Consider the following 22,280-nt stretch of genomic DNA (forward strand, 5'->3'; position numbering starts at 1 on the left):
TAAAAGCTAATGAAGAGGAAGTGAGGAGAGGAGGCACATCAGAGGTTCAACTGTAATTTTCTCTGTTCTAATTGGCCCAGTTCATTCTTAAGGACTTGAGGAATCATTTTACAAAAAACAAAAAGCCTCTGTACTTCTCATCTCATTATTTTGTATCCATTTTATTGGCTGCATATTTAATTTAGATGACAATAAAACCGCTGTAAAGTGTGTCCTAAAGAACAAAATTATTTAACATGTAACCAACATTTACTGTGAAGCAGCAACAATAAATTATTTGAGATGCTAGTTTGAGCTTTTATATCATTACTAAATATTTATACTAAATATCAAAAGTTTTAATAATATGAAAAGAATTTAGGTTTAATCACAAGACGATTTTTACAAGAGAAGACTCTTTAATGTGAGATAATGTCTGTTGCAGTAATAATTCATTAGTATTAGTCATTAGCCTCTGACATTTTATTTTGCGGAAGATTGAAGGAGAAAATAAACATTTACCATCTATTTACAGTAGTTGATGCTAACATCATTTTCATATTAAACTGAATGCTATATTTTTGTTTAAGAAAATTAGAAGCAGTGAAAAATCTTTTTGCAGTATAGAACATTTATTTCTGTTTTTGACATTTTATTTCTACTTTTCACAATAGGAAATGGTGGATTTTTCAGGATGTGGTAAGGGGTGTAGATCATTCTTATAACATAACAATATCTCAACAATAACAATATACATCACATTGACGTGTTTTGGCAAAAGCTTCAACAAAAGGTTGCATACTGGTGACAGCAAACATAATTCACAAGCATACAATTACAATTTGAACACATATGGTGCATCCCTGATTTTTTCTTGTCAAATGACTTGTCAGTAAGTAACCTTGTAATGTTTTCTTACTATAGATACAGTCAGAACAGAGGAGATGTTGATGTAGGTAAAAATCTATAGAGAACACCTACAGAAATTGAAAACAAATGTTTTTCTTCTAAACTATGTCATGCCTGTCTAAAAAGACTCTGATTGTCATCTCTGCTACAAATGGGCTATTTTAGTGGCATTCTTTCCCAAATCAGAGAAAGACCTTTTAAATTAAGGGGTTACAGATTCACCCTCTGACCCTCATTTATATAATCAAACCTCCACATCTCTCCCCAAAGGTGCCGTATATTATACCCTGTGAAGAATGATCAAAACTGTTATATTCAAATAAATTTGCAGCTGAAACATGAAGTAGCCACATGTTAATTTCAGACTGGTGACAACTGAATAAAATATTACAATATTTCTAAGCTAATTTACCCACAATGCCCTTATACCTTATACTCATTTTGTGGAAAATCAGTATGTGCCTTTTGTTTATATCTGTCATTTAGCATATTTGGGCGAAAGCATGTTGAGAAGCATATATTTGTGCAAAAGATTATTCACCTCATTCTCTTTCTAGCATTTTAAACTGATAAATCACTTTGAATTAGAAATTCCTTTAGGGAAAACCCAAGGGTTCCCACATCTTTATAGTCCATTGTGATTTATTGATAACGATTTAAAGTTTTTTTTTGGAAACTGCCCTCATAAAGAACAATTTCTAATCAATTAAATATTTGAATTGAGCACAATGAGAACAATTTTGATTAACTGTAGAAATCAGCCTGACCTTATAAAAATGATGCAACTGTGACGACATTGCATACAAAATGATAATACATGGCTCCTTACACGTATCTCGGCAGTTCCAAGGTGAAATTATAAAATAATTTGCCGTATAAGTTCTGTGTTATAGTAAAAGTGTTTAGATGTCATTAGATAGGGAGGAACAGAGTGAAAAATAGTTTATGAACTGAGTTTTACATGTGATTTTTGTAAAAGGCAGTAAAACTTTATTGTAGCACCTCTAGTGTACATTTAACCATGAATGTGCTAGGATATGTAAAACGAGCCACGTAAAACTCATTTTGCAACCATGTAGTTATAGTAACATTCACTCTATGAGACCAGGCAGGAAGAAATTTCCATTTTTCTGTAGCATTTTATGATTCTTCTAATTTCCATCTATTTTCCAGGCCTGGAAATCACAAATTCCCTAATATTTCCAGGTTTTCCATGAACCAAGGGAACCCTTAAACTCCAAAAGGGACTTAATCGAGGTTCAAATCAACTGTGAAAACATTTGCTATTGGTTTGGTTCCACAACGATCAGTTTGGCATGTTATTAAAAGAGCGTGTGGGAAGAGCGCCAATTATCTCTATTAGAGAAACTACAAAGGGTTCACATCCCCTGCGCTCTTTTCATCCGTCTCAAAAAGATTCGCTTCTCCTCAAGTAGCTCCTGGATGCGCTTATTTCGTGTTCTCTCACGCAGAAACACGCGCCCTCTCCTGGGGATGATGTTATTCTGAGCAAACTCATTGTCCAACAGGATTATTTGATAAGGTATGTCAATAGCATTGCTCTCATTTGTTTCTTTGACTTTATTCGGTTGTCTGCTCATCTTCTCTGTTGTTGTCATCAGTAATGTTGCAGTTAAAGACGTAGTTTTGCTCAATGCTGTTATGTTTGACTGTAGTTTACTGGAAGTTGTGAATATGGAAGTTGATGCCATGGGAGTTGGTTCTTCAGTGGTAGTTGTGATGTTGCCATCAAACCAGGCTGAGGTGGTTAATTCTTTTGCATTAGTACCATTCGTTGTGGTTGACTGCAAAACTGTACCATTATCCACATGTGGTGCATTACTGTTGGCATTAAACTCTTGGGACCGGGCAGTGGTACTGGGAATGATGGTAAGGTTGTTCACATCATTGACAATGATGGGGCCAATAGTGCTAAAAGATTTGGTGCTGTTTGTCATGTCAATTCCAGATGTAGATATGAAATTGGGACTTGTTGTAGGAATGGCAAAAGATGTGCTCTGTTCTGTCAAAAAATCTGGAGTAGCGTGTGCCTGGACGGGAGTTGTGGTATATTGGTGAATGGGAGCTGTTGTGTATCCTTGAGTACCTGTTGTTTTTGCTGAGGCTGTATATAACCAAGGTGAGCCCACTGAAGTGGCATTTTTCCCTTGTGTAGATGACTCAAAGGTGATTGTGGAGGTCCACTGGTGTTTATGAGAATAAACTGTGGTGGTGCGTGTGGGACTATGGGTCGTGGTGGAGGTGTATCGTCCTTTGTTGGATGTTTTTGATGTTGACAGTGGCTTACTTATGGTCACAGTGTTCTTTGTAGAATTCCCAGCCCTGCAGGACTCACAGCACATGCGCTGGAAGGCCGGCAGGTGACAATACAGCTGAAGCACCTCCATACGACAGAACGCAGAACGGTCACCATGACAACGCTGTCCTGCAAGACAAGAAAGGAAATGCTGAAGACTGCCTGAAGATAATATGCATGCTGAATATATGAAGATAGTTCACCCAAAAATGTAAATTATGTAATTACTCCTATTGTTTCAAACCTGTATGAAATGTTAGGCATAATGTTTTGGACTGATAAACTTAGTCAATATTCACTTTTATTAGATATTTTTTCCATTCAATGAAGGTGAATAATGATTCAGGCTAATGTTTTGCCTAACATCTGCTATTGTGTTCCATGGAAGAAAGCAAGTAAAAAAAACTTTGGAACAACAACTGTTGAATAAATGATGACAAAATTACATATTTGTGTGAACTATTTATTTATGATATATGAAGCTATGTAAGCAGATGAAACGTGCTCTCTAAGCTCATTTTATGTTTGCACACATCTTACAAGTGTATTTTTGAACATTGCAGAAATAAGCAGAAATAGAAATTGAAACAAATTTAAGAGAAGCATTAGATGAAACAGAGTGCCAGAAAACAATAAAACAAATGCAGAAACTTATGAACTGAACATAAACATCTGAGTAAGGAATGTATATTAAAGGACTAATGGATGTTAAGATGAATGATCAGTTAAAATGCAGTTAACAGTTTATACTTCCTTTTAAATGTGGTTTATTTGTTGGCATCATTTTCATTGCTACCACATCTCACAAGATCCAAAAATACAAAAAAAAGAATTGATGGATGGCTGATACATATTAAGAGTGCAAGAAGACCAATATGTTGCTGATAAATACATAATACAATGTAATAACAGCTGAGAAGAGGTACACAACATTGCATGATATGAAATGAACACTTAATTTACACAATTTAGACTTCACAATCAGTGAAGCGAGTATGGTTATCGGCCAGTGCTGATAATCACACAATGGCTAAATGTATGCTGATTCATCGGTCTGGACTGTGTTTCCTAATAACGATGCATCTTAGACCTTAAGTGCAATCCCTATGTGCAAGGTAACATGTTTTGTTTTGTTTTTTTACTTTTTTTAATGTGCACTTTACCAAAAATGTACTTAACATGAATACACAAGAATGTGCTTTACATGCTTCCTAAATGTTGCTTTTTGTTCATAAAGTTCCATTACTTCTTATAGTTTTTGCATAACTTTATGAATACTTGAAATTCACCTTGCCAATACAATGTTTTTGAAGAAAAATTCAAATTAAAAAATATTCAGCCTAATTTTGTGCAGAATAATCTATTAATTTTAGACAATCACTTTTTCACTTTTGTTCATCTGATGTGTGGTTGCAATGATTAGTATTTAAAAAATGTATCTGCAAGCTTCCACGGTCAGTGGAGACATTAATCATATTTGATAATATATATATATATATATATATATATATATATATATATATATATATATAAAAGATCATCTTTTACTAAAGTCCCATTGTACACTGTATAATGTGTAAGCATCGCAACATTAACTATATTAAGTTTAGGTGTAATTTCTTGTTGCCCTGCAGTAGACTGCACCAGTCTGTCTCCTTATGCACTCTACGATTACTCAAGAGCATATATATTATATGTACGATCACTTCTACGCTATGCTGCGATGCTTTTGGGAAATGCAGCCCTGTTCGATACATCAGTCTATCACTATACCAAAAATAATACATGATAAAAAAAAGCATGTTTAAAGTAATTTTAAAATATCCCACCTTTACAGAGGAGCAGACAAAAGCAGAGTGACAATATACAGTAGGAAAAAGAGCAGAGAAAATCTATATTTCTGTTTTTATAACACTTTTTTATTCCTACTTTTGGAGTTGATCATGACAGAAACTGAAACCATGAAATGCACACCCCCATTAAACATACAGATAGATTTCTTCTTCAGAAAAATAAATAAACTGTATTGAAAGGTACAAGTTCACAGTAAATTTGGATAAACACTCTAGTACTTTGAGAACATTTAAACCATTGGTAATTCAGATGAACAGGTAGATAGATAAATAAATAAATAGTTCATTGGATAAATAAAATACAGGATTTCCATGATGATGTAAAAATTGTCATGGCACATATAAGTGTCATATATTAAACATTTACAAAACATTAATAAAGTTTCCCTGATAAATCAAAGTGCATATAGACGCAGTGCACGTTATGTCCATCTGAATTTTTCCCAGACATTTTACCCCCACAACAGCCAGCCAAGACGCAGTTAGGCCAGTGAAGTAACATGACAGTTACTCATAGTATATAAGCATGTTTTTCTTATAAGTAAGGATATAACAGTCATAAACGTTATTAAATACAGTAAACACCAATGTTTATTTACAGTATCCCACTGCAAGGTCTGGCTTTTCCTTGAGTTGTCTCCACGGCTTTGAGCATGAAAATTCGGACAGCTCGCTACATAGTCACAACAAAAATGTGTTTCACGATACAATGATGAATTTGAAGTGATAAAGAGATGTCAAGTGTTGGTTTCCATTAAAACACTCTCCATATCCAATGGGTTAGCCACCATTTTTGGATGTGTATAACGACTGGTTGACAGGTTGGTTCTATTTCACGTTTTGTCTGAAGCTGCCTCTGATTTCGATCGGCAAACCAAGTTTCTGTGTGCTAAGCCATCGCTTTCACAGATAAATGCCGATACATTCAAATGTAGTATAAGGCATTTTTCTTAGCCTCTATGCCCCCCCCCCGGAAAAATTTGTCCGGATGTGGATGAAGGTCCATGAGGTATATTTATGTGTCTTTCGTATGGCAACTGGTAACCGTTGTAAAAATGCATGCTGGCGCAAGCACGCACACACACACACACACACACACACACACACACACACACACACACACACACACACACACACGTCGGTGCAGCTATCATTATGAGGACTCTCCATAGACATAATTATATTTATACTCCATGAACTATAGATTCAATACCCTAATCCTACCCCTAAACCTTACATCACAAAAAACTTTCTGCATTTTCAAAAAAAACAGCATTTAGTATTTTTAAGTGATTTGATTTATAGGGACACTAGAATTGTCGTCATAAACCACATTTATAGCATAATACCCTTGTAATTACCTGTTTGTAACCTAAAAAATGCCCCCATAAACCACTTAAACCTTTAAGTGGTTTAATGCCCCCATAAACCACTTAAACCTGCCCCCCACACACACACACACACATTGGTGCGGCTATCCTTATGAAGACTCTCCACAGACATAATGATTTTTAAACTGAATGAACTATAGATTATATCCCCTAACCCTCACAAAAAACTTTCTGCATTTTTACATTTTCAATAAAACATAGTTTAGTATTTTTTTTATCAATTTGAATTATGGGGATACTAGAAATGTCCTCATAAACCACATTTATAGCATAATATATTTGTAATTACCAGTTTGTAACCTAAAATAAAAGTTCTCATAAACAACCCAAACCCACCCCCACCCTGACACACACACACACACACACACTCACACTCACACAAAGGTGTGACACATAAAAACTCTCATGCCTGGATATGTGATATGCATGAAACAAGGTGAACCTCTCACTCTAGATTAATTCAACAAAAATTAAACCACTTCTCTCTGAAAAAACGGCTGAGCAAGTCCTGCATAACAACAGATCTTTCCCCTTCCCCCGAACACTGAACTTCTGTTATCAAATAGCAATAGTTCTGTATTTATGTAAAATCAATAAAAAAATACACGTAACAGTCAAGAATTAAAGCGATTAATATAGCAGTCAAAATGTTAGGCTAATAAGCTACAGCTTATTCATGGAAAAACAATTTATTAATATTTCATATTATTGGTACCCATATAGATTTATAGTCATATATTAATACAAATATATTTATATGTCTGTTTAAAGATTGCAAGCACAAATAAGCTGCATTTATTGAATTCATTAACAGTCAAAGAGAGGATGGAGGATGAGGTGGTTATGGCATTCCTTCATGTGTAGTAAAGCGACCCTGTTTTATCAAGTTCGACATCTTGTTCACCATCGGCCACCAACGCGTATGATTGCGTTTCAACAGTACGTCCTATTTTAACAGGTTATGTATTCTATAATCTTCTTTGTTTATGTAAATGGGTTTTTGTCCCATCGGTTTTCCAGAATGAACTAGGATGTGAAATGAGCACTTAGCAAAGAGTTCCTCATTGTGACAAGTTCACATTCACAATAAAGCTTTATATTTGTTTTTTGCTTTTTTTTCTTTTAGCCATTTTCTTTTTAATTTTTTACCCTTCATACCTGCAGCTCAAGCAGCGCCTCAAAACGGCTGCTGCCTTAAGAGCTTGAGCCACATGGAAACATCTTTCAGAGGGCAGTGATACACAACAATGCTTTGTCCAGCATAAACCTCAGCAATCGTTAGCTCCACAAGGTCCCTGACCAATTACAAATGCCCTCATTTAACAAATTTGTAAAATGTTTTGTTTTGTCAACAATTTCTTACTGGCCAGCATTCACAACACAGAGCTCCACAAAGGAGAGAGAGAGATAGAGCGAGAGACAGAGAGAGAGAGAGAAACAGAGAGACCTCCCCCTATCGGAAACGCCCCGTAGAAGAGGACCACCACCCAGGAAAGAGAAGCGTGCAAGCCTCGGAAAAGGGAGGCAGTCAGGGGAGTTTGCCTTGGAAAGCCAGGCAGAGTGACAGAGGGATGGTCCAGCTGAGAGAGGTCAGATAGCGCAGAGCGACAACATGGCTGGAGAGAGATGCTTTACTTGACATCCTCTGCACAGGGTATTTGGGGTCGTGACGTGACAGCCACTGTATCAGGAAGTTACCATGCTTGTTGAAGTCGGAAGTGCTTCCTGCTGTGCGCAGGAAGAGGAGTGAATGCGATCAAGGAGAAAGCGAAGGAAACAGAGCGTGAGAGAGAAAGAGAAACATCAACTATATTAGTGAATTCATTCAAGTCTAATAAATTAGTTTGTAATTAGTGATGAAATGTGCACAAAATGAATACAGCTAATAATATTATGTTATCAAGCAGGCTCAAGAGATCAACAGATCATTAGGAAATGTACATTCAAATAATCAGAATTAACTGTATGAATTAATATTCATACAGTATATTCTCCATCAACATGAAATCAAAGTGACCATATTTTCTTAAACATGTACTTAAAGCATGTTCCTGGTCTTACAGTAAAATATTAATTTGTGCAGGTTATTCCAAAGAAAAATAAATCTTTCTCTTAATTTTCATTGATGTAAATGTAATTACTTGATTTACTTCTAAAAATGACTTTCATTATTGGCTGATGTCGCAAACCCCTCTTATGCTGCGTTCCAGAATTCAGAGTTATGGATTTATGAATGTCAGAAATCTGTAATGTATAGGTTTCTGCAGAACAAAAGTGGGACTTTCCCAATCAGTGGGCATTTTCAAACCTGAATGGGTGTTTTTCAACCCACTAATCAAAAAAAGGGAACCTCTGCTCATTTCCCAAGGGGTAGACGTAGGGATCGACCTACATACGGAAACACTTCAAACAAAATTTATGTGAAAGATCTTTATTCTCGTAGTCCATTCCAACCTTGAATTGTTGGTTAAACTACTAAAGTAAGCGCCTCGCTCACTTAAATATCTTTATGATTAGATCAGGTTTGCCTACAGAGGAGCCAGGTTCTGGGGAGTGATATGCAGAGATAGTTGCTACATAGACCTTAAGCGTTGAAAGGGTAAGTCCTGTGTCCAGTCTCTCTTGAAGGAATGTAAGGATCTCAGCTATGGAGCAATTCACTGGGTCCTTGCCACTTGAAGAGCAGCAATTTGAAAACACACGCCATTTAAGTGCATAGAGGCATCTCATGAATGGTGCTCTAGCCTGCAAGATTCACTACTGACTGAGCCAATTCCTGCAGGTTCCAGAGCTCTGGCTTGGGATGCCTGATTGTGTTCTGTGCTTGAGAGAGGAGGTCCATTCTCAGCAGTATTTACCATGGAGGAACGTCCAGTATCTCCATCATCTCCGGAAATATGGACTGATTTGCCATTTCGGCACAACCAACAGAACTGTTTCCTTGTCCTTTCCGACTTTGCAGATGGCAGAATGGAAGAGGAAAACCGGGGAAAATGCTTACTTGCTTTTCGCAAGCCATTTGTGGGCCATGGTGTCCACCCCTAGATGGGCTTGGGACATGGAATACTAGAGGGGACCATCTAAGGATGATGTCTCAATTACCAGCATCGCTCCCTGGCAAGATAGAAGGTCCGCTTCGCAGTCCAGGCAGCCTAGGACAAATGTCACACATAGGGAGAGGAGATGGTACTTGCTCCACAGGAGGAGGCGCTGCGCCAGGCTCATCATTTATAGCGATCGGATATGCGATTTATGTACGCCATATTGTCCGAACGAATCATAATGTGGTTATTCACTATGTCGGAATGAAAACCCTTCAAGGCTAGGGAGACAGCTAGCAGTTCCAGGCGTTGATGTGCCTGTCCAGGTGCTGAGAGCCGGCGTCCGTCACACAACGTGCCCCAGCCTGTGTTGGACGCATCAGTGCAATTTTCACCTGAAAACCTGACCTATCATAACATCCTGCTGGCAAAAGGCTGGAGCTGTCAATGGTGCTATAGCAGCCAGACAGTGGTGAGTTATACCAATGCGCCCCTTACACCAGACATGTCGTGGTATGAGATGCTTGAGCCACCACTGGAGAGGCCTTATGTGTAAAAGACCTAATGGTATGGTGGCAGATGCTGCCGCTATGAAACCCAGCATTTTTTTAAATGACTTTAGTGGAAATGTTTTCTCCAATTTGAACTGAGAGAGACACTGAAGAATGATCTGAACATGTTTGCTTGTAAGGAGTGCACACATGCTCATAGAGTCAAGTCGGACTCCAAAAAAGGAGATCTGTTGGCTGGGAGAAAATGTGCTATTTGCCCAGTTGACATCGAGGTCTAGGCTGTTCAAATGGTAAAGTAGTAAGTCTCTGTGCCCGCACAGCAAAGCCTTTGATCAGGATAGTAATAGCCAATCGTCAAGACAATTCAAAATGTGCACACCGTTCAGATTCAATGTGGCGAGCTATCTGCGTTATCATCTTGAATGGGCACTTTGCAAACTCACAATTCAACGTCTCAGATTTAGAACGGGCCTAAGCCCGCCGTTTTTTTTGGGAATTAGAAAATAGCAGCTGTAAAACACTTTGTCGGTGTGGCAGCTCGGAACAATCTTTAACATGTTCTTTGGGAGAAGAATGTGAATTTCTGCCCATAAAAGCGGAGCATCTCATGACAGAACCGTATACTGGATACGGTTATACACTGGATCGTAAACCAATCGTTTTTGGCACCCAGTTGAACACATCCCTGAGGGCCCACCACATGTTCATGTAACGGGACATTGGACCCATCAATTACCTTGCTATAGAAGATAGAGCTTTATTTGAATGCAACACACATGAACAGCATTTTGTGAAACATTCCGGTCCTTACGAACTGCTGTGGGAAAATTAATTGGGCCTTTTTGGGTCTAGGCCGAAAAGAATAGCGGGCTCTGGTTTCCTCCACACTCCTCTTCCTTCCTTCTGACCCTTAGTAGAGTGGGAGCGGGCTGGGTGAGAGGAAGAGCTGCTTCTCTTATGCAGGAAGTGCCCCATCGCTTGCAATTGCCTTTGCGGCACGATAAAGTGCTCTGCAAAGCATTCCACACCTTTGACAAACATGCCAGTTGGCGAATCTGGGGTGTCGAGGAGGGCGGCTTTCTCTGCATCACACATTTCAATGAGAGTCAGCCAGACATGTCAGTCTAGAACCACTAGGTTGCTCATCACTTTTCCGATGGCCAGAGCAGCATCAAGTCTATAGCGGTGCAGAGCATTTGAACAGTTCTGGATCAGAGCCTTGCCTGTCTATTTGTTTGAGAAGCTTGGCCTGGAAAATCTGGAGCACTGCAATACTGTGGAGTGCTGATCCAGCCTGGCCCATTGCCATATAAGTCCTTCCAGCCAGTGCAGACCTCAGTCAACATGGCTTAGAGGGATGAGTAGAGCGAGTCTTCCAGTAGCCTGGCAGAGGTGGGCTGCAACCGCCTCTTTTACCTGGGAAGTTTTAGATTGCCCTTTTCCTCAGCGTGGTCCACCGTGGTGAGATCGGCAGCCCCTCTGATCTGACCATGCGACGAGTAGGGCATGCACCAGGTCTTCTTCCGTGTCTGCAGAGAAGGTCCCGCCCGCTGAAGAAGTCGCAATGTTGAGTGAACCTAATCGAAAGGGAATGCCCATTTGTGTTCCGCAGAGACATCAGTCTATTTTTATTGCAAGTAGGAAGTTAGAAATTCCAAATTTTTGAGTTGAATGGAATGAGCAGTCCCGTCAACCTCTCTCCAATCACCATGCTCCACTGTGGGATGTAAAAAGCACTTTTGCAATTTGAATACAACCTTGACCCGTCCTAGATTTTCTTGTTGAAAATCCTGTTTCACTCTGAAATATGTTGCATGTTTCATGTTGACTCTAAATTTGAATGTACTGATATGTTATTGTGGTTGTTATGACTTATTAATGAAAGTCGAAAAGTGGGACCACAAAATGTATTTACGCACTTGGGCAGGGATCCATTCTGCAGGGTCTGAATGCAGCTGGTTTAGAGTCCAGACAGAGTCCAATGGTGTTGTCATGGGTGTGGCAAAGCACCTGCCTCTCCTGTGTCCCATTACCACATGATACTGAGCACTACAAAAGGGTACACACACCAAGTGAAACATTAGAATAAAGGTTACATAAGGTTTATATATATATATATACTGGCGGCCAAAAGTTTGGAATAATGTACAGAATTTGCTCTAATGGAAAGAAATTGGTACTTTTATTCACCAACTGATCACAATGTATAGTCAGGTCATTAATAACGTGAACAATTACTATTACAATTAGATATAAATTTTTTTTATTATTTCAAGAGTTCTCATCAAAAACTCCTTGACATGCAGCAATAAAAGTTTTCCAGATCCTTGGCATTCTAGCTGTCAGTTTGTCCAGATACTTCCTGTTGCACTTGCCATAGATGTGGTTGTGGGTAGAATTCAATGAAGCTGTCAGCTGAGGACATGTGAGGCATCTATTTGTCAAACTAGAGACTCTGATGTACTTATCCTTTTGTTTAGTTGTACATTTGGCCTTCCACATCTCTTTCTGTCCTTGTTAGAGCCAGTTATCCTTTGTCTTTGAAGACTGTAGTACACACCTTTTTATGAAATCTTCAGTTTTTTTAGCAGTTTCAAGCATTGTTTAGCGTTCATTATTCAAAACAATGATTTACTGACTATTTCTATAGAAAGCCATTTTTGGCCTAATATTGACTTTAAGACATGCATATTGCATACTGTGGCAACTCAAAAATGAACACAAAGACAATGCTAAGCTTCATTTAAAAAAACATCGCTTTCAGCTGTGTTTGATATAATAGCAAGTGATTTTCTAGTACCAAATTAGCAATTTAGCATGATTACTCAAGGATAAAGTGTTGGAGTGATGGCTGCTGGAAATGGGGCCTGTCAAGATTAGATCAAAAATAACTTTTTTCAAATTGTGATGGTGCTGTTTTTTACATCAGTAATGTCCTGACAATAGTTTGTGAACAGCTGAATGCCACTTTGGTGAATTAAAGTACCAATTTCGTTCTGAAACAGCAAAATCTGTACATTATTCCAAACTTTTGGCCACCAGTGTGAAATATATTAAAATTATATAAAATATAAATAAATATATCAGGAAGTGACTATTTTTTTTTTCAACACATGGATGGAAACGCAGAAGATCTTACACTGCCCCAAATTCCAAAATATAACTAGCATTTATGTGTTTGAATTGGACTGCAAAATTTTTATATTATCATGTGCAATGAAATTGTTATCATTGCTATTGTTATACTGTATATGCATGTTTTTGATGATACTCTGGCAGGGCCCTTCTACAGATGTGATATAGGCCCAGTCAAGGGACTGATGAGGGTCTTGCAGCCCCATGATACAGTATATATATATATATATATATATATATATATATATATATATATATATATATATAACTAGAAAAATATTCTAGGATACTGATCAAATATGGCATAACATGTACTGTATGTTGCTCACAGTTTTAAAGCTTGCACTCAAGGAGATTTGTATGTCAATGCTGGAAAAAATGAGAGGGAACAATATTGAGACTAGGTGGTACATGGAGGTTATAATTTGATAAAAGGTGGTACTTGGTCTGAAACGTTTGAGGACCACCGATACAGAGTGTGTTCATGTAACAGTAAAGAGTAGACAGTGTGTTGTTAGTGAGCCAGTTGTTTGTACCTGTGACCAGGGTCCCAGTCTCCACTCAGCAGGGCACAGGTTACGATTGCAGTCTCGGCGGGACTCCGGCCGCTCATCACTGCAGTAACGGCTGCGGATGGATTTGAACTTGCCATCACCCAGAGGTTGGACGCAGCGTACTGAGCGTGTCTGAGAGCCCATCTTCCCACAAGACTTACTGCATTCACCCCACTCCCCAGCCACCCAGCTACATACAGTCAACACACAAAAATGCACAGTCAGTTTATCCAACAAAACAGGTGCTATGATATCATGTGTGATGCAAGAAAGAACAGAACATAATTTTGAGCACCTGCAACATCTATATATGTTTTGAGAAGCCTGTTGCTGACATCTGCTGGATATAGATTATAATAGCAGAACACTACAATCCACAAAGGTTCAAGGGACAGTTCATCAAAAAATTAAAACTCTCCCATCATTTACTCATCATATGATGTGTATGACTTAAGGGTTTCTGCAGGTCTGAAAAAGTCTTAAAAGGTTTTAAATTGCCGTTTTGCAAATGAATGCCTTTAAAAAGGTCTTAAATTAGAGCAACAAGTCTTATATTCATAAGATCATGGTATTAAAAGTTGCATGAGGGATTGGTTATTGCGTTTAAGATGTTTTAAAGTGAAGAGCAATTTCTGGGCAAAAATAGCCCCAATACCAAATTCGCGGTCTCTAGGACACACTCTCTAGCACCATAGCATGCAAAATTAACTTTTCTTTTGCGCATATCTTTTGAACCATTTGTCCTAGAAACAAAATAGTTTTTGCACATAACTGCATTCCTCCAGATGATATAAACGGATCATAATAAAAAATACTAACAACAAAAAACATTTATATTGCTATATTTTAAAGAAAAGCATTATATACTTTTGTGTTACTCTGTGTTGATTCTAGTTCCACAGCTGACAGAGAGCAAAACATGTGCTGATCAACATCATGACAACAGCAAGATGGCTCTAATTGGCTTTTCATTTACAAATAATCATAGCATAACTTCTTATGCTTAAGCTACATTTTTATTTAATAATTTTAAATATGGATGAGTTGGACCATATAATGAAGGAAGAGTTCTAAATGTTAATTCTAAAGTATGGTAAATAGTAATACAAATTAGTAGGTGTGTCCAAACATTTGACTGGTAGTGTACATTGTTGGGAGATTCCAGTAATAGGCATATATGTCGGTAAATGCATTAAATAAAGGTATGTATTTATTTGACAAATTAGCTCAGATTTAGTGGTGTATATTCAAAACGTAATGTGTACTTTAACACATAAAAAAAAATATATACATATATATAATTACGTAACTTGTAATGGGTTTACCCCCAAGAAAAGTACTAAAATAATCACACAAAAATAATAGTCTTCTTCAAATTCTGATAACTCATAAAATGAAAGAGAATTCTTTTGCACACACACACACACACACACACACACACACACACACACTCACATGGGCTGAGCACACTCTCTCAGGTAACAGTCTCGAAACAGTGGAGGAGGCTGCTTGATTTTCTCACAGAATCTGCGATGGACCATTCTCAACTCAGCGTTCTTACGGCAGCCGTAACGCGTCATCTGAATACCTGGCAATTAGAAGATACAAAATTCTTTATGATGGCAATACTTTTCATAGACGTAAAAAGAGAAATATAATCAGAATTACTTAAAAGAAAACTGAAATGCCAATAAATTCTGTCAAATTTCGATTCAAACTCTCCAAACACACAGGAATTCCATAGACTTACATTAGAAAGGATCAAGAGCTCGTCAGATAATATGGCAGGTGACAACTGATGCTAAGTCAGTAATATTTTAAAGGCAGGGCTTGTCTTGATGAAGGCTTAAGTCAAAAGTATTATTTTGACTTTCTATATTAAGCTACTCTTAAAATAAGAGATTGTAGTGCCCCCTTGTGGGTTTACTGTGAACTACCTCCTCCACAGGTCTTGGAACAGGGAGTCCATCTCTTCACCACCCAGGAATATGGCACAGCATTATCAGGGACCATGTTATTCTCATTGGCACCATCACTCAGTCTGTCATTATCAGTAATGTATTTGATCGACACCTTCACCTTGTCTGACCCATGCATTCGGATCTAGAGCACAAATATAATTCAAACATCTGATTAAGACAGGTTAAAAGAGTGTGTGCACTCTTGTATGTATGTATTCTACAGGAGATTACCATGACAACCACATCGTTTTTCAGGGGTCCATTCGTTTGAATGGTGTCCTTGCTGTTTTTATTCTCATACTCCCACTCCAGACCTTTCTCTATGACAGAACGCGTCTCTGGAAAGTCTCCGTGTGCGTTGAGAAAGAAGTCACCTAATGCTTTATTCCTGACAGCTATTCAGATAAGACAAAATGGCGAGACAGAGAGAAAGCTGTTTTATTAATAAATGAAGCAAAAACAGTGACTGCTTACGTACCAAATAATTTATCAATACAAATTGCATGTGTGAAAAACTCAAGAAAATGATCAGGTTTTACCTAAAATGTGTGCAGTCCCATTGAGTTCCTGGATGAAGACATGCCTCGCCCCTCTGGGAACCTCAAGCACTTTAATGACACCTAAACAAATGCAGATTTTAAATGCACAACCTTTCCAGGACATATTCAGATATAGGACATACCATAATAAATGGCAGACATACCGTAACACATTGCAGATTCAGACAGTTAAAACTGGACACAACATTCATAATAAAAATTAGTATATGAGTCAACTTTAATAAACTTTCATAACATAAGCATTAAAATGATTAAATATGGCTTAAGCTTGCTAATGTAGATGCAAAGGTCTGGCTACTTGAGACCACAGCTCTGTTCCAAAACATAGTGAGCTGCCTTGCTATCTATTGCCTACAAAGGCAGCTGTCCTCTATAGCAGCATACTAGCTTAAAGGGAACCTTGTTGACTGAATTGGAACTTCGAGTTTGTCATTAGCATAATGCTAAGCTAATAACACCATAACAACAATGTTCCCACCCTTTTGAGCAATGCATTTTAATGACTTTTCCATGACCTCTCCATTCATTTGTGATTTCTAGATGTGGAAATATAAAAATGATTTTGATTCAGACTGATTTGCTATTTGACACAAAAGTAGATTGGATTTCACTGATACGATAACCAGGCTGGTAGAGAAGGCAGATAACTGATTATTCAGCCCATTAGACTTTGTCTGGACCCTAAACAAGCTGCATTCAGACCCTGCAGAATGGATCCCTGCACAAGTGCATAAATACATTTTGTGGTCACACTTTTCAATTACTTTCCTGAAGTTGTACCAACTACCAATTTATGAAATGTTAAAAAATAAATAATCTTTTTCATTCCTTACAGGCATAGACATAGAAGCTACAGGAGTCCAAAATGAACAGAATCACATTTGCAGTTTGTTTTGCAACCAAAATCCCAATAATAAAAATAAGATTTGATCCATAATGTAGGACTTTTAACTGTAAACAAGTCCGAAATCCAATGGAAACTATTATTTTGAAAAGCCTGTGCTCCCAGCTCACACAAACTCAAACAGGAAACAAAACATGCAATCTTTGTCTCAAAAACTTTGTCTCAAACCACTACAAAGTAAAAAATGTCATATTGGCTAGTAAAAGACTGACTGTATTTAGTAACAACTAAATGATCATTCATCAATATCAGCAATGTCTTCAGAGATCCGTTAATACAAACCACTTGTTTCCCTTTTCTCTAGAAATCAACATGAACATTAACTTGAAATTATGATTAACATATTTCTACTTAACAACAAAACCTCTTGGGAGCACTCATTTTTTATAACTATAAAAATAGGAATAATAATAATAAAAAACTTTCTGTAACTATTGGCTTTGAATTTTGCCAATAACCGATAGTTTCAAAAAGCTACTATCAGCGCTGATGTATTGGTACAACAATAGTTGCTTTTATATTTGGTCAAAACAAATATCAACAGTTGCTTGGTATTTGGTAAAACCAATATATTGGTTGACCTCAACTCAAAAGTTGAGTTTTTTTTTATGGAAACTTTTTAAGTTTTTAATATATAAAAGTATATTTAAAATCAAAGTTTCTATTGCTTCTTCTGCCTTCTTGGATTAATTTTTCATTGAGCTCATTGTATTGCATTATATTATTGCAGTGTTTCCCAACCACTATGAAGTGGCACACTAGTGAGCCGTGAAAGATTGTCAGGTGTGCTGTGGAAAATTATCAAATTCCACAAAATAAATAAATGCATGAAAATAAACATGATAATTTCAGGGATGCAAACTACTCCCCTTTTGGAGAAATTCGCCATATTGAAACCATAATTAGTCACTTTTGTGATTGTGAAGAGCAATGATTAATGTGCAGAAGTGACTTACACGCGTTAAGGGTCACGTGACTCGCTGATGTGCTGCAGAATACACTGAAGTCTATAAAGTGACGTCGCTTTACACTAAAGTGTTTTTCACACACGTTTTTGCTTCACCAACAATGTCTTTGAGAGTACTAAGCAACAAAAAATATTTAAAAACTGTCCAAATTGGTGAAGAGACATTGAATGTCTCATAATTTCTTTTAATTAAATATTACCTTATCATTTACTAATATCAGAGATATTAAAAAAGTTATTGAATTAATTTAAATTCACAAAGAAAACGCTTTGACCTAAACATAAACAAGTCCTTTTATTACTTTCTGCTATCAAAGCAACTGCAAGCTTTTTTCTCTCTTCCAAATACATGTTTTCAATGTTTATTTTGCACACCTCCAGCTTTTTTTATGTGGCAAACTCGTAAAATCGCCCTTTTGTGACACTTTCTGAAACTCGTCATGTGGAGGGCGATACGACGCTTGACGCTGGCATTGAACAGAGTGTTGTCGCTTCGACTCAACTCATGTGAAATGCGCTTTACAAAGAAGAACTTTATTGAAACTCATAATGATTATTTGTCTATTATTGTAGTCTTTCCTGATAAAAGTCATACTCAGCAGTTTAAATAGGCAACTGTACGAAAATGATACCATAGATCTGCTTTGTGTTTATATTTCTTTTACTGAAGTCAGAAGATTTGTAGCCATGCAAGTTTTAATAAAGGAGAAGGACGTTATTGAAACTCACTATTATTAGACTATTATTGCTGTCTTTTTGGATGAAAAATAATGCTCAGACTGCAGGAAGAATCTAGATCTGCTTTGTTCTTTTAATGCTTAAACACTATAAAGTCTCTTAGTAGATTTCCATCATGAACGACTCAAAATGATTCACTGACTCACTCATAGCGCATAAGACAGTCATTTGTCACCACCAAGTGACATTTCCAGAAGGGGTCTGTGAGAGATCAACCAGGCTTGATTCCACCCTCCACTCAACGATCACTCTCCCCGGATTACTAATCTAACACACCTGTTCACTATTAACAACCTCATCAACACGTACTATAAATCACTCACCATAACCCCAGTTCAGCGTCAAGCCTCCAACAGGAACAGACTCTCACCGTGATCTTCTGAATCCCTGAAGCATCCCGATTGCTGAAAAGTAACATTAACTTACCTGAATACCTCTAACTTCTGTATCCTCATTCTGTTGTCTCCAGGACTCCTGTTTACATTTCCTATCGCCAGTGCCCCTGTATCCCTCCGATTCGCCAGTGAGTCTTCTGAACCCGTTTTCAAGTATCTGCTTCTAAAAAGAGAGGATTTGTATCACTGTACTGTGACTACTTGATTCCCACATTCCCGAAGTGGTTGTGCTTACCTGTTGCCTGTCCGGCACCGAGTGATCTTCTCCGCCAAATTACTCACCTAACACTCTTGCCACCTAAAATAAAGCTGTGTTTGGATTCACTTACCTCTGCCTCCTTGTTTATATCCTGACAGAAGGCTTGACCAACACCGTCATGGATCCTACACAGCCTGCAGACGGCACTTCCGCAAACCCCGCTTCTTCTCTGGTGTACGTCGCCAACTCCGTCTCCCGACCAGCGCCCTTCTCAGGTCGGGCGGAGGATTGCAACGGTTTCTTGCTGCAATGCTCGCTCGCCCTTGAACAGCAACCTCAATTGTATCCTACAGAAAGATCAAAGATCTCCTTCATTATCCAGCAATTATCCGGGTCAGCGTTAAGGTGGGCTGAGACTTTGTGGTTTCAAGGGACTTCGGTAACATCTTCACTGCAGAGTTTCATAACTCACTTCAAGGAAGTGTTTGGACGCCCGGCAGAAGATTCGTCTGTCAGCGAGCAGCTGTTACGGTTACGTCAAGGTAAAAGATCCGTCTCTGATTACTCTCTGGAATTCCGAACTCTAGCATCAGCAAGTGGGTGGGACGAAAAGGCTCTTCTTGCTGTTTTTCGAAGAGGACTGAACCCCACGCTTCGTCTCCAGCTTGCCATTTACGACGACTCACTAGGACTTGAAAAGTTTATGCAGCAGACTCTCCGAGTTCATCAAAGATCTCAGAACTGCTATCTAGAGATCCAACAACCAGCCCCGTACTTCATCAAGCTCCACCTGAATTCTACTCAGAGTCAAGGTTGGAAAAGATGCAAGTGGAAACCCAACGACTGTCTCAAGCCGAACGCAATCACCGGCGAGAATTAAGATTATGCCTATACTGTGGGATTGAGGGTCATTTCCTCCGTGCATGCCCATCACGCCCCCCCTCATCGACTCGTAAGTTCAGTTCTTCACCACCCTGTAGTCTCAACACCGTTAACTATATCAGTAACCCTGAAATCTCCAAATTTTCATACTTCAGTCACGGCCATCGTGGACTCCGGGTCGGCCGGCGATTTCATATCAGGAAGTCTCGGCAAAAAACTCAAACTTCAGAGATCCAACACAGCCAAACCATACTCCATCCATGCTGTGACTGGTGAAGTCATCAACAAGGGGTACGTAACATCTCACATAAACCCCATTACATTATGTGTTGAGAACACTCATCAAGAGTCATTTCAACCGCTCATTCTCGAGAATAGCCAAACTGACATAATCCTTGGGCGTCCATGGCTCATCCGCCATCAACCTACCTTTAATTGGAGATCTGGCAAGATTCTGAATTGGGGTTGCAACTGCCTTCCGACTAACATTGCATCCCCCGTATCCCCATCCATCAAGGCCCCAGAGTCAGTTTCAGTGAGTTCAACTTCCGTCAAAAGCCCAACAGAAAACCTGTCAGTGACCATTCCTCCAGTGTACTCTTCGTTTGCGGATGTGTTCAATCCGGTGGCAGCTTCCAGGTTGCCTCCACACCGACGATGGGACTGTGCCATTGACTTGACTCCAGGGGAACCCATTCCCAGGGGTCGGGTATACGCCTTGTCCATTCCTGAACAAACAGCTATGCAGAAGTACATCGAGGAAGCCCTACACCAGGGGTATATCAGACCATCCACCTCGCCTGCTGCCGCCAGTTTCTTTGTCCCCAAGAAAGATGGAGGGTTAAGGCCATGCATAGATTACAGAAAGCTCAATAAGATCACAGTCAAATTTAGTTACCCACTCCCTCTTGTCCCATCCACCCTCGAACAACTTCGAGAAGCCAAGATATTCACTAAACTCGACCTAAGAAGTGCATACAACCTGATTAGGATACGAGATGGGGATGAGTGGAAGACAGCATTCATTACCCCTGCAGGGCACTACGAATACCTCATGATGCCGTATGGCCTGGTAAACGCCCCCTCCGTTTTTCAAAGTTTTATGGATGAAGTTCTCCGAGACTTCCTGAACCAATTTGTGTTAGTCTACATCGACATTCTAATCTACTCGAAAGACCCAGTTGAACACCAACGTCACGTCTCCCTAGTGCTCCAACGGCTCCGAGATTTCTCTCTGTTCTTGAAGGCAGAAAAGTGCCTGTTCCATCAGACCACTGTCGAATTCCATGGTTATCACCTTAGTGAACGAGGAGTTGAGATGGATGACCACAAGACCAGGGTCATCACCTCCTGGCCCACTCCGCAGTCGGTAAAGGAACTGCAAAGATTCCTGGGTTTCTCAAATTTCTATCGACGGTTCATTAATAATTATAGTATGTTAACAGCTCCACTAACCTCCCTCCTGAAGGGAAAACCAAAGACCCTTTCTTGGAACCCTGATGCTGAACACACCTTTCAGTCTCAAGATTGCATTCACCAGTGCGCCCCTGCTCCGTCACCCAGATCCTGAGAGGGTTTTCCTCGTCGAGGTAGATGCCTCTGATACTGGGGTAGGAGCAATCCTCTCACAATGCTCAGAACACGCTTCCAAACCCATGCCCTGTGCATTCTTCTCACGTAAGCTATCCACCGCGGAGAGCAATTATGACATCGGCAACCGAGAACTCCTGGCCGTTAAACTCGCCCTAGAGGAGTGGAGACACTGGTTGGAGGGGGCCAAGCACCCGTTCATCGTCCTTACTGACCACAAGAATCTTCAGTATTTGAAGGAAGCCAAAAGACTCAACCCCCGTCAAGCCAGATGGTCCCTGTTCTTTACTCGGTTTCACTTCCACATATCTTATCGTCCAGGCTCAAAGAACATTTGAGCGGACGCCTTGTCGCGTCTCCATGCCCCCGAAGCACCCCAGGAAGAGCCCGAAG

General features: G+C 39.0%; 1 protein-coding gene across 2 annotated transcripts in view; it reads right to left on the reverse strand.

The window, feature by feature from the left end:
• Window positions 1-550: 550 nt before the first annotated feature.
• Window positions 551-22,280, reverse strand: part of LOC127663072 (A disintegrin and metalloproteinase with thrombospondin motifs 2-like) — a 269,588-nt gene continuing 247,858 nt past the window's right edge. Inside the window, exons 15-21 of one of the 2 annotated variants that reach the window (XM_052154488.1) lie at window positions 16,192-16,272; window positions 15,884-16,047; window positions 15,629-15,794; window positions 15,147-15,279; window positions 13,674-13,881; window positions 11,922-12,051; window positions 551-3,334 (exon numbers count right to left, since the gene is read on the reverse strand). In XM_052154488.1, coding sequence (XP_052010448.1) covers window positions 2,268-3,334; window positions 11,922-12,051; window positions 13,674-13,881; window positions 15,147-15,279; window positions 15,629-15,794; window positions 15,884-16,047; window positions 16,192-16,272 — 1,949 coding nt within the window. In that variant the 3' untranslated portion in view covers window positions 551-2,267. Of the gene's footprint in view, window positions 3,335-7,601; window positions 8,175-11,921; window positions 12,052-13,673; window positions 13,882-15,146; window positions 15,280-15,628; window positions 15,795-15,883; window positions 16,048-16,191; window positions 16,273-22,280 lie in introns of those variants that run through there. The other variant, XM_052154489.1, reaches the window with a different exon arrangement.

The sequence above is a fragment of the Xyrauchen texanus genome, chromosome 23, assembly GCF_025860055.1.
Source record: "Xyrauchen texanus isolate HMW12.3.18 chromosome 23, RBS_HiC_50CHRs, whole genome shotgun sequence".
NCBI lineage: Eukaryota > Metazoa > Chordata > Actinopteri > Cypriniformes > Catostomidae > Xyrauchen > Xyrauchen texanus.